The sequence below is a fragment of the Pangasianodon hypophthalmus genome, chromosome 15 (assembly GCF_027358585.1).
Source record: "Pangasianodon hypophthalmus isolate fPanHyp1 chromosome 15, fPanHyp1.pri, whole genome shotgun sequence".
NCBI classification, from domain to species: Eukaryota; Metazoa; Chordata; class Actinopteri; order Siluriformes; family Pangasiidae; genus Pangasianodon; species Pangasianodon hypophthalmus.
The window spans coordinates 3,073,560-3,086,145 of NC_069724.1; the positions used below are offsets into that span (position 1 = coordinate 3,073,560).

Below are 12,586 nucleotides of genomic sequence, written 5' to 3' on the forward strand. Positions count from 1 at the left end.
GAAATGTAATTGTTACAGAATTTTGTGTATTATCAAAGAATTCTCCGGTCTCCTTGGAAAAAACATTCTCCAGAAAACATTCTCCAGTCTCCTCAGAACAACCTACGAAATGATTTCCAAATACAACTGCGCAAAAAAGTCCCTAAGAGAATTGCAAGTGTAAAGACAAAGGTTGGTCAAATGTTCTGTTTCTGTTCTGTTTCACTGTTATGTTTAGAAAATTTAGAAAATTTACTTTACATTTCAATATTTCTGAAACCATCCTTACAGGATTTCTTAGCACAGAACGCTAGCTAATTAATAATTACTCCAGTAAATCACACAAAACAAACAGTCTGGTGACTTTTGAAGCGATCAATCCGCTGAACACATTGCTGCAAAACTGCAAAAAAAAAGCTGAACCACTGATTACACAGTAGGCAAGAGCTGAAGAGACACAGCACATGACTTTCTCAATATGAAATTAGTGGTTTTATTTTTGCTTTCAGCGGCAACATCCTTCGCTGCAGAAGGTAAGTGGCTCCGGCAGGAATATCTTATGGCTCTATGTGTTTGTGGAGTTATTTTTTAGGATTTTGGATGGAACTATGGAAGACGAGCAAAGCCAAGACAATACAGCAAGGTAGCAGCAAAGTGGCACTAAATAAAACAATTGAAAATTAGGAATAACTTAGCTCTACACTAACTGTTAAAACAATATTTTAGGAATATTTTTTAGAAGATGCTAACAAACTATACTGCTGACTTTTAACCGTTAGCCTTTAACTTCACTAGGTCCTGTTTCTGGACATTTTGGAGCTCTAAGTGGTGATTTACTCAGGCCCTCCAGACACACTAATCATATTATTTTATATGCAAGAATGAACAGTACTTCATTATCTTGGATGAGGTTTAATAAACAGTTTAATAAACCATTTTAATAATAAGCAGATTGCAACACTTTCAGTTGGCTCGAACACAGACGACGCCCAAAGATATTTCCTTATAGCACCTGAAAAATGACTATTAGCAAGGTGGGAGATTTGAGCTCAGAAAAATCCTTTCTACACCAGTTGTGATTGTAGAACTGTAGATGATTAGCGTTTGAACCACTCGAATGGTGATTATCTTTAAAGTCAACAGGCTACTGTTAGTAACAAGCTAGCAGCTTAACATGTGTTAACACTTTAGCTAGCTTGCTAGTTAGCCATTAACATTTTCCATTTCAATTACAATAACAAGCAGAAGCAAGAATGCAGACAAATGGACTAAATGCAGTTAATTCATATTAATTAACACGTAGCAGTGTTTTGGGAATTTCTCTTCTGCTTTTTTTTTTTTTGCTTTTTTTTCACCCCAGATAGCTGTGATTGCTGCTTCTTTGTGATCTTCTAATGTTATTGACCTAATTTAGTTATGTAAATTACAGCTTCTACACTTTTCACACCACAAGTCGACCTTCTGTGACTGTCTGCTACATAAACCTTTTCACCAAATTATATTATTATATTATATAATTTTATCATTTAAATGATTTAATTATAAAATCCTTTTCCAGGATTGTGAAAGTAGGTTTACTTTGAGCTTACTGTTATGTCTTAAATGCTGCCATTACGTCCCAAATGCACTCACTACCCTGTTACATAGAGTCGTGTGCTGGACGTTGTCAGAATGGCTTTGACCCCACACAAAAATGCCAATGTGACAATTTGTGCAAGTACTACGGAAGCTGCTGTATAGATTATGATACTACGTGCCGAACTAAAAGTAAGTACTCAGGATAACACATAACTACACATAGTATATCTCAGAGCTATTAAGTTTAAATCTAAGGTTAATCTGCTTTTCATGTCCAGTTTCCCGTGGAGATGTGTTTGACCTTCCAGAGGAAAATCTGACCTTGACTGTGGCTTCGAATTCATTGACAGCAGCGAATGACACAGAAATCCCTACCACCATCGTCAATATCTCCACCCCAATTCTCGACCCTGAGGCAGAAACCTGCAGTGGAAAATCATTTGATGCCTTCCTGCAGATAAAGAATGGATCGATTTATGCCTTCAGGGGTGAGATTACTGACTATGATGACCAGTTTTCAGAGTCATAAAATTCACCCACAGTTGTACGACTGTGAACTGAATCCATGTCCGTAATTTGTGTGCTACACTCTAGGTGAATACTTCTTTGAACTCGATGAGAAGTCAGTGATGCCGGGTTATCCCAAACTCATAAAGGATGTGTGGGGCATTTCTGGTCCTATCGATGCTGCCTTTACTCGAATTAACTGCCAAGGGAAGAGTTATATATTCAAGGTATATAATATTCTACCACAATTCTGTCATATTTCCAGTACAGTACATCAAATATAGTTCAGATATAGCAAGGATTTTCTGGCATGGCCCTGAAATATTGGTTAAATTGTTGTTCTTTGGTAAACTAGAGCCAACATTTTTAACAGAGAAGATAATTGGTTTCAAAAAAGAGTTAAGGAGTGTGTCTCTGAGTATTTTTTAGTCATATCAAATAATCTGGTTACACTTAAAAATACAGTTCCTTAATTAATGCTGAAGTACTTACTAAGTAGTCAAGTGTTACTAAAGTAGTTCTTCAGTAATAATTAATCACTATAAAAAAACCTACTATGGTGACTATATTGTAATGGTTTAGTAACTAACATAAAATTATCACACTGACAAAACCATAATGACTTCGTGATCCAAATTTGTCGTACACTGTCCTTATTTTTTTCATTACAGAAACATGGCAACTGCCAAAATCAAATAATGGTCATATCATTAATATACATTTAAACACATTCTGTGTTAAACTGGAACAGTCATTTCTAACTGAGAGAAAACTGATTACTGAGAAGATTTTTAGTTTACAGGTCATGTTGAATTTCTTGTAAAGTAAATCTAGATATCTGAATGTGCATCTTAATCTTGTCACTCAATCTAGTCACCCAGACTTTCCACTATGAGACATTTAAAATGAATTTAATGAATGAAAACCTCCACCTGACATAGTGTATAACATCACTCAGGGTAACAAGTACTGGCGCTTCGATGGCGACGTCCTGGATGAAGATTACCCGAGAGATATCTCAGTGGGGTTTGAGAAGATTCCAGATGATGTTGATGCTGCATTTGCCATTCCTGCTGCAGCATACCACAAAAAGGAGAAAGTGTATTTCTTTAAAGGTGTGTAGACAAACTTGCCATTTGATTTTGGATTTTGTCCTTTTTACTGCAACTATTTATGCAGTCAGTATACAACAACCCAAGAGCCTCTGAAGCAAGATCCAGTTATAACAGTTGTTACAACTGTAGCACAGGTCAAAAAACAAACGTAGCATGCACAAACTCTGAAAACTATGCTAACCGTTAGTGAAGAGGTAAGTGTATACAACTGCACAGGGTTATTTTCGGGGTTTTTTCACCTATTTTGGTCAAATTCCCACCCAGTCAGCTCTCTCAGCCAGATCACATGACAGTTACCAAGACACGTGAAGCCAGCCATCACGTCTGTGTTTTGCAGCACACCACACTCAGAGGAATGCGCTATCTACCCCCTTTTGCATACACGATCTTAAAGATGCCCACAATTGGCTAGTTTTGCTGTGATTGACAGGGGAGAGAGAGTATGCCATTCCTCCCACCCAGAGAACACAGCCAATTTTGCTCTCTTGGCTCCCAGTCTCGGATGGCTGTGGCATCATTGGGATTCCAACTCACTATCTCCAGACGATAGTATTAGAAAATTATTACCGGTTCCATTTTTTTATTCACCTTACCCCAAAATGTAATTCTTTTTACAAATATATCCTGCAAGAGTGTACGAATCCTCGGACACTGAGAAGTGGTGTGCTTGTATTTGAATATAATGAAGCCACATTTTAATGAAAACGGGAGTGTTACAATTGTACGATTGTGTGGACTACAGTGGTGCCATGTCTCTGTTACTGGGTTCACAGGTGATCGGTATTACCAGTACGAGTTCAAGCACCAGCCATCGCACGACGATTGTGTCCGTATGACCAAAGCCTCCCCGTCCGTTCTCTTTACTCGCTACACTGAGCTGTACTGTGACTACAACTGGGATGACCTTTTTGCCTCGCTCTTCCCAGACTGTAAGTGTGAGCCTACCATAACATGTGGCCTTTCTATATTCATAAAGCCAAATGTTATTAACTTGTCTCCTGTCACTCCTGTCCTGTCCAGTATCAGGACATCACAAAGGGCCACGCTTCATTGCAAGAGACTGGGTGGGCATCAAACCTCCAATAGATGCTGCAATGGTGGGCCGGCTGTACCTGAGCTCCATACCTTCTTCACCTGCATCTTCACTTTCACCTACTGTAGCTACAAGCAGACGTGGCAGGAACCGAGGTGGCCGCAGGAGAAAGGGCAAAGGCCGAGGACACAGGATCAGCCGGTCATTCTTCTGGGAAGATCTTGGTTTGGATTATGAAGAGAGGTATGTACTTTTTTTTATGAAAGACCCTTCTGTTTTAGGTGGAGAAATCTGAGTAGTTTTAGCCATTTTAGCATCAAGGTTGTGATGAAATGAAATGACAGTCTTAGTGAATATAATGCAGAGAATATATTGCAACCTAGGTTGCCAAAGGTTGTTAATAAAATATTGTAAAACTTACAGTAAACAACTGTAAAAAAATATTTACAGTAAAGTACTGTAATATCATACATAGTATAAAATAACACATAACCCAGTGTGTTGATGCAGGATACAGCTGAGCTGAAGGGTCTTGCTCAAGGATCCAATCAAGGCAGGTTGCTGGTTCTGGGATTTGAACACATGACCTTCTTATCTGCAACTCGAAACCGTAACCACTGAGCTACCACAGCTAGCATAACTAGCTTGCACTGATTCTTTGCAATCTTTTAGTGGTGTTAATTCAGTGATAGAAGTAGTTGAATCATTAAAGCTAGTTGCAGTGGTGTTGTGGAGTAGTTGTGGTGGCTCAGTGATCAAGGCTTTGAGTCACAGCTCAGAAGGTTGTGTGTTCAAGTCCCAGTACTTCCAAGCTCTCATGGCTGGGAAAGACCCCTAACCTTCAATTCAGTTGTATCCTGCATCAGGCCAATGAGCAAGTGTGCTGGGTTATGTGTCATTTTATACAAAATTAATATATTACAGTACTTTATGGTAAACATACTTTACAGTTGTTTACTGTAAATTTTACAGTACTTTACCGGCAACCCAAATTTTCAGTAAATTACTGTAAAATTTACAGTAATTTATTACAGTGTAACCTTTTTATTTAAAAAAAAAAGGATTTTTTAAAGATCTTTTTAATAATGATTGACTTATACTGTAGTTCTGGTGTATGCTGTCATAAAAAGGACGTTTTTACAGTGTAATTGGTTTTATTACACAATATACTGTAGATATCCTGTGGTACAGTAGATATGAAAAAACAAAGAGATACTGTAAGTTAATGTTTGTTTCGAGAAGGTATTTTGGAGCAGAAAGGCGAAGTAAAGGTCAAAAGAAGGGCCGTGGACGGCGCCCGTCTCTATACGACTACAGCTACGACAGCAAGGACTACGCTGATTGGGAGCTAGAGCAGGAGAAAGCAACGCCTGTGCAAAATGTCTACTTCTTCCAGAAAGGTATTCTCTACCTAACTAGTATAGGGACAGTATAGAGAAAGTGCAAACTGTTAATAGAAACACTGCAAAAATGTACAAAGTTGAAAATGAAGTTGAAAAGCATATTTACAGTAAAATGCTGTAATACATTTACAGGTGATTACTGTACTGTTTACAGTGGGTTAGGGTTACAGTGTATCGTTGCATGATTCCAGTAACATACTGTAAATTAAAAAAAATATATAAGACACTACATTTGTTCATGACGTTTTTATCCAAAGCGATTTAGCAACTGAGCAGTTGAGGGTTAAGGCTCTTGCTCAAGGACACAACCACGGCAGCTTTGTAGTGCTGGGATTTGAACTCACAAACTTCTGGTCTTTGAGTTCGCAAACTTCGACACAAAGAGAATCTTATCAAGTCGAAATATCTTAAATATAGTCAAATTTATCTACCATTTCCTGTTATAAGATCACAGTAAACCAATTATAAGATTATTGAACCTATTTCTAGACATTTTTACTCATTATTTCACTCGCTTGAAATAGTCTTGTTCTATTGGCAGACAATTTTGCTAATTCTAAGCATTTATTATTAGAAACAAGCAAAATTATCTGCCATAAAGCTTCAAATTAGTACAAATCTCTAGAAATGGGTTTAATAATTATATATCTGGTTTATTGTAATCTTATAGTAGGAAATACTAGATAAATGTGACTATATTCAAGATATTTTCACTTTGCTAAGATGTAATTTTCTGCAGTGTATCATTCTCACTCCTGTCTAAAACGTTAGATACCCCACAATGCATTGCGTTTTCTGGTATTTTACACTAAATCACTATTTAATTAAAATTAAAATAACAAAACAGAATTTGGCTGTAAATTCAAACCTGTAACTTTACATCATTTTTTTTTACAGTGAATGTTTACCCAAAAACAATCCATCAAATTTACATTAAGGCCAAAATGGACATATCTTGCGTAATTAGTAATATTCTCTTTATAAGAAATGTAGTAGGCTATTATAAGCTTTTTGAGTTATTGATTAGAACTGCTTGTTCTAATAAACCTTTAACATTTTTTAAATTCAGATAAATACTACAGAGTGGATCTCCAGACCAAACGCATCGACTATGCAAACCCTCCATACCCGAGATCCATTCGCAAGTACTGGCTGGGATGTAAAGAGAAGGAGCTGGCAGAGAAATGATAAAAAAATGTCTCTTTGACCTCAAAGCTGAAAATGATTGCTGAGATGCTAGTACATGAGACTGTAATCCAATCATGGCTGCTACGGGACTGAAGTAAAAAGTCCACGATGAATGTTAATTGTAAAAGTTGTTCTTTGTACTAATCACGAGATCCTGGAAAAATGACTTTCTCCATCTCTCCTCGTGTCTAAAAACACCATGTCGGATCCAGTTTTTCAAATCAAACATGTATCATGCACATGCTAACACATGTATTGATGCTGTATATCCCTCTCCCTGTCTCTCAACACTCTGTCACTTGTTCTGATGAATTTCGTTGTTATCTTTCATTTGGATTCACTGTTTAAGAGTGAGAACCACCAACTATGTAAAATAACAAGCTTTTAAATATGTAATTACCACATAATAAACTAAGTGATTTACTACTGTGGCCGTGATCATTTCTCTATTTATTAATGATTTTTTCTTGTGCCTAATGAGCTCCTGATCATTAAACACAAGATATGAAAATATAAAAAGTGCTGTACTTCCTCTCTGTTCACCCCATTTGGATGAACATACCCTCAAATTAAAGCTGAAAGTCTGCATTTTGAGCTCATATTCATTAGTTAATTGCAAATTCAATATACAACTCCTATACATATGACTGGCTCTTGGGTATTTTGATGAAGTCTAATCTGGCCTGATGAGGTCTAATTCTGGGTGGTAACAGTAATGACACTGTGTCAGACCGCGTCAGACCGCCACTGCGGTGTGGAATATCATGGATTAATTTTCCATAACAGCACGGCCCATCATGTTTTATTCCTTACTTATTGACTAATGAATGACGTCATTTTTTGTCCTCTGTGCATTCAAAGAGCAGCATGATGAGACAGACAGCTGCTCCATCTGCTGGCTGAATGAGTCTTAACTGTCCATAACAGTCCATCTTGTCTTTAATATTGGGAAGCAGATTCAGCACTTGTTGGAACCGTTCATATCAAATCTAAAAAAAAAAAAAGAAAGAAAAAAAACCCACAAGAGATCAGAAATGATACAGATACATCTCAGAAATATTGCTAAAATAAGAAATATATTGTCACTACACAGTGCAGAAAAATTAGTTCATGCTTTTGTTACCTCTAGGTTGGATTATTGTAATGCCTTACTGTCTGGATGCTCCAGTAGATGCATAAACAAGCTCCAGTTAGTCCAGAATGCAGCAGCAAGAGTTCTTACTAGAACCAAAAGATATGACCACATCACCCCTATCTTATCTACACTGCATTGGCTCTCAATCAGATTTCGTATTGATTATAAAATACTACTATTGACCTATAAAGCACTAAATGGTCTCGTGCCACAGTACCAGAGCGAACTTTTGGTCTTTTATGACCCGCCACGCCTATTTAGATCAAAAGGTGCAGGCTATTTGTTGGTACCTTGAATAGTGCGTGCTACAGCTGGGGGTAGAGCTTTCTCTTACAAAGCCCCACAGTTATGGAACAGCCTTCCACTTAGTGTTCGGGGCTCAGACACAGTCTCAGTGTTTAAGTCTAGGCTGAAAACATATTTGTTTAGTCAAGCCTTTTGTGAATAGTTTTTTCTTAGGTACAGGGGCAGGTCTGGAGGGTTCGCAGGCATAGAGTGTTGTGGTGAACTGGGATGTTTGGATGCTGTCGCCACCCCCACTCTCACGCGTTCACTCAGGTTTGTCGACGGTGGAGTGGCTGGCTGCCTTATGTCCCAGGGTGCCCTCATGTCTGTGTTAGCTTCTGGCTCTCCCTTTTAGTTATGCTGTCATAGCTAGTCTTGAAAGAGTCCCTGCTTGCGCTCTGCACGCAAAATAGATTGTCCTTAACCATTAGAGGACAAAAGCTTACCTAACAATCTTTCCCTCTCTGAAACTGAAACTTAAAAGTTAGCCGCAGGCCATTTCTCTCATATTTTAATTACAAAGAGCAATGGGACCTCCTGCGGTTCTGTGTCTTATCTTATGCTTTATCTTATGATCTTGTGTGTCTATTATCTTCGTGTTTGTTATCTTAAATTATGTGCCATTAAATATTGAACAACTAATGCTGACACAACGTTGCCTTTGACCGTCATTTAACCCCTTTCACAGCTATAAAGTCAAACCTTTTGCACAGATTAGTTGTGATAAATACTTATTAAATTGCTGTGACGTGGGGACATAACAGGAACAAATAATGATTTAAGCCCAGGTTTCTGGCTCTGTTATAATATTTAGCTGCTATTCAGTTACTCACACACTTCTTCATTTGGTCGTGACTCATAGGAACAAAATCTAAAAAAGAAGTATTCTTCTTATCTCTATAGTTTCTCCTAGTCAGCAATGAGCTCAAATGGAAATAAAAAGAGACGACTTCTTAGGTCTCCTGTCTCTCAGATTTTTCTGCTGAGACAAAAGACCCCAGTAACCTAACCTATGTCTCTTGGTTTACAGAGTTTCAGTACAAATCACACACTGCTCTCAGATCTGGCAAGTTAGTGATGTTTAATACAAGCATACTAATGTATATTTGCAAAGATGTACAGTTTACTTTTGCTATACTATCATTTGTGAGTATATTTGTAGAGAAGTACACTAGTGTCTTTTTGATATTCTTCATGGTGTCCAAAAAGTCAGGAAGCAATGAGAGTAAAACTACATATACTTTTTTTTGTATTTATTATGTACAACATATGCTCTAAGTGTTCACCCTTACACTCTACCCATTTTCTCAGCCACTGTATCATGTGTTTGCAGATTTTGCTCAACATATTCCCATCGGTTCCTGACTTTCCGGACACACTGCAGTTTAAATTTATGGAGAAAAGTACACTAATGTACGGTTTGTATGCTAGTATTTGTAAGTATACCTGAAGACAAGTAGGGAGAGTGGGGCATGTTGTCACACTTCACGCTTTCTTATATTTCTTGGGTGTGATGTGTGATACCTCACAATGGAATACATGTCATATCAAATGTAGGAACAAAGCCTCAGGCACATATTTTGTATCTATCACATCATCATAACTTACTTCAGTACAGAGTTAGTAAAGTACAGCAAAGTAAAAGGCCCCATTTGCCCCATCAGTGTGTTAGTAGTCACACAACCAAGTTGTTTTTTTTTTTTGCTTTGTTTTTTTTTCCAAATTCAAAACCGAATACAACTTAATCAAAGAATAAGTGGGCCAGATCTGCAAGGTGTGCCCCCCACCAGGGCCATGTTTTTTTCTTTTTTTTTCTGTAAGAGGTATAAGTGTTCATTTAGCTCCAAGATTTTTAAAACAGGGATGCAAAAAAAACACACTTTACTATTATTTGGTGAAAAGGTTTACATGTCAGACAGCCTCGTTCTATTTCTCCTAAGGAATTTTAGGATAAACATTTGCGAAATTCTTGACACCTAAATGAAACACAAGTAAGTAACTCAGTATATCTAGTGAGATATCACTAAGAGAAAGCTTTAAGCAAGGACATTTTCCTCTAGGGTATTCTCCTGTAGTAGACTTCCAATATTTTATGCACTAAATATAATTATGTCTGGAAGTATTAATTATAATTTGCTTGTACATTACACAAGGAAGTAGCAGAAAGATCAATTAGTTATTTTTAATGGTGAGATTTTACTTCATATTATTTGGACCTAGTAATAGTGTATACATATACTGTATGTGTGTGAGTATGTGTGTGTATTAGGAAATACTGACCTCAGTGCAAAGAACTCCTTGTATTTTTTTTCTCCACGTCTGAGGGCACAGCACTGACACACAGGTGCTCATGACGTGCCACGTCCACGGAGCTTCCCCTTCCTTCATAATATGCAAACACGTGAATCCTGTGCTCTGTTTGATGTGGCAACACATCACAATATCTCCTGTAAGCCTGCAGCGAAATCTCAAGCCGACCTGCCAGTTTGCCCGCTTTAGGGAGAAAGTGCTAGCAGAGAGAATTTTTGATTCAGGTGCAAAATTATGCCATGGGAAGACTTTTAACTGAAAGAGGGCTTAGTGCTCTGAGAGATGACACACAAATATGTGTCAAATATGTGTTTGAATAGCTGTGTTTGGGATTCAGATGAATTGCTTTTCAGTGCTGTTCACGTAGAACGGAACAGTTAAAGATTATAGCTGGGTTTTAGTAATAATATTACATGTATTTACATATATACATATATTCTTCCATTCTTTTATGCCCCATGCTAACCTTATTTAGATTAGATAGAGTGAATTCAGGTATGCTGGGACATCAGGCAGATTTGAACAGTTTAACTTAGCACCATTTTTTTCCTGGCCTGAGAAGTGAAAGTCAAAAAATGATGTCATTAAGCTCTTGCAGCAGAACAGCATGATAGAAATAACGTGACTTAATTCATGTAACATCATATAACGTGATGTGGTCAGCATCAAACTGAAAGCTGACCCCAAAAAGGTAGAAAAAAATTACATAAGCGTTGAGTATTTTTTTCATAACTTTGTAAAACTGACAAGATTAATATTACACATTTGGATGATGCATATAAAATGTACTAGTGTAAGAAAAAAAGCATCATGTAAGTTCAAATCATCTACATATGTTTATTATTTAATCATTTTCAAGATGTCCTTAAAATGGTTTTCAGACAGTCTTGATAAACATTTAAGCTTTTTTCATATATATATAAGATTTTGCATTCACCTCAAACACCTTTAGGATTTCAAAAATGTATCACGTATACATGATACATTTGTTTTGGCTTGTTTTTTTTATATATCATGAAAGCTATATACAGTAAAAAACTATATACAGTACTGTGCAAAAGTCTTTTTAGTACAAATTTTTAGTACAATTTTTGTTACAGATGTTATGACCTCTGAGTCAGTAAAACTTTCCAGCCAATTTCCTTATGTCTTGTCACACCAAATATTGACTTTGTTTATTTTATTACTGTTTACTGCTCTTTATAGTATTTTTTTTTTATTTAGAAACATTTAATTTCATTATTTTTGAAGGCATCTTTGCTTTACAGCATCACTTTGCATGTGTCTAAGACTTATATTAAGACTTAAATTATAACTGAATTCTCCCTATTTTTTATTTTAGCTGTTTATTATATTATATATAGTTATATATATCATATTATAAAGAAGTGTGTGTGTGTGTATGTATATATATATATATATATTTCAAACAGAAAATTTTGTATTTATTATTTATTTACTTATTTGTTTGCATTTATTTTTATATTTAGACATAAAATGATTAAAGAAATGTAATATTTAATACATAATATTTTAAAGAAATGAAATATTTCAGTGAAACAAATGTAAGTAGCTAATTTACCAAACTTAACTAGCTAACTGATGAAACAAACTAATTAACCATCTTTAACTTGCTAGCAAATGTGACTAGCTAATTTCCAAAACTTAACTTTCTAGAAAATGTACACTTTTTACTATTTTACAAACTTACACGTCAGCTAATTTACAAAACCAAACTTGCTAGCAAAAGTAACTAGCTAATTAGTTTGTTTATTTTTTCCTATATACAGATGAATAATGGCATTAAGATTGGATTTAAAAAAAAAAAAAAAAGGCTAGAAATAGTGCTTCTTGGTACTTTCATTAGTTCCTGACTTTTCCTGACACCCTGTATGTATTAAAATTAAATAAATGAATGAATGAATGAATGAATAAAAACGAACCATGGTGTCTAAGACTCTAAGACTTCTACACAATACTGTTTATTCATCCTACATCCTACTTATACTCTATGTTACAGACTGTAGTCTATATATGGCCTTAGTCCCCGCCT

The 12,586-nt window shown here is 36.2% G+C and overlaps 1 protein-coding gene across 2 annotated transcripts; it reads left to right on the forward strand.

Annotated features, from left to right (window-relative positions):
- The first annotated feature begins 351 nt into the window (after positions 1 to 351).
- On the forward strand, positions 352 to 7,234 carry vtnb (vitronectin b). 2 transcript variants are annotated; one of them, XM_026938554.3, is made up of 9 exons: positions 352 to 512; positions 1,627 to 1,746; positions 1,836 to 2,045; positions 2,152 to 2,291; positions 3,023 to 3,179; positions 3,953 to 4,108; positions 4,200 to 4,455; positions 5,455 to 5,612; positions 6,685 to 7,234. In XM_026938554.3, exons 1-9 carry the CDS (start codon positions 458 to 460, stop codon positions 6,801 to 6,803), a joined length of 1,371 nt encoding a protein of 456 aa, XP_026794355.3. In that variant the 5' UTR covers positions 352 to 457; the 3' UTR covers positions 6,804 to 7,234. The 2 variants fall into 2 exon arrangements, with proteins under 2 accessions (XP_026794355.3, XP_053096155.1); XM_053240180.1 differs by having other exon boundaries at positions 482 to 622.
- Positions 7,235 to 12,586: the final 5,352 nt, after the last annotated feature.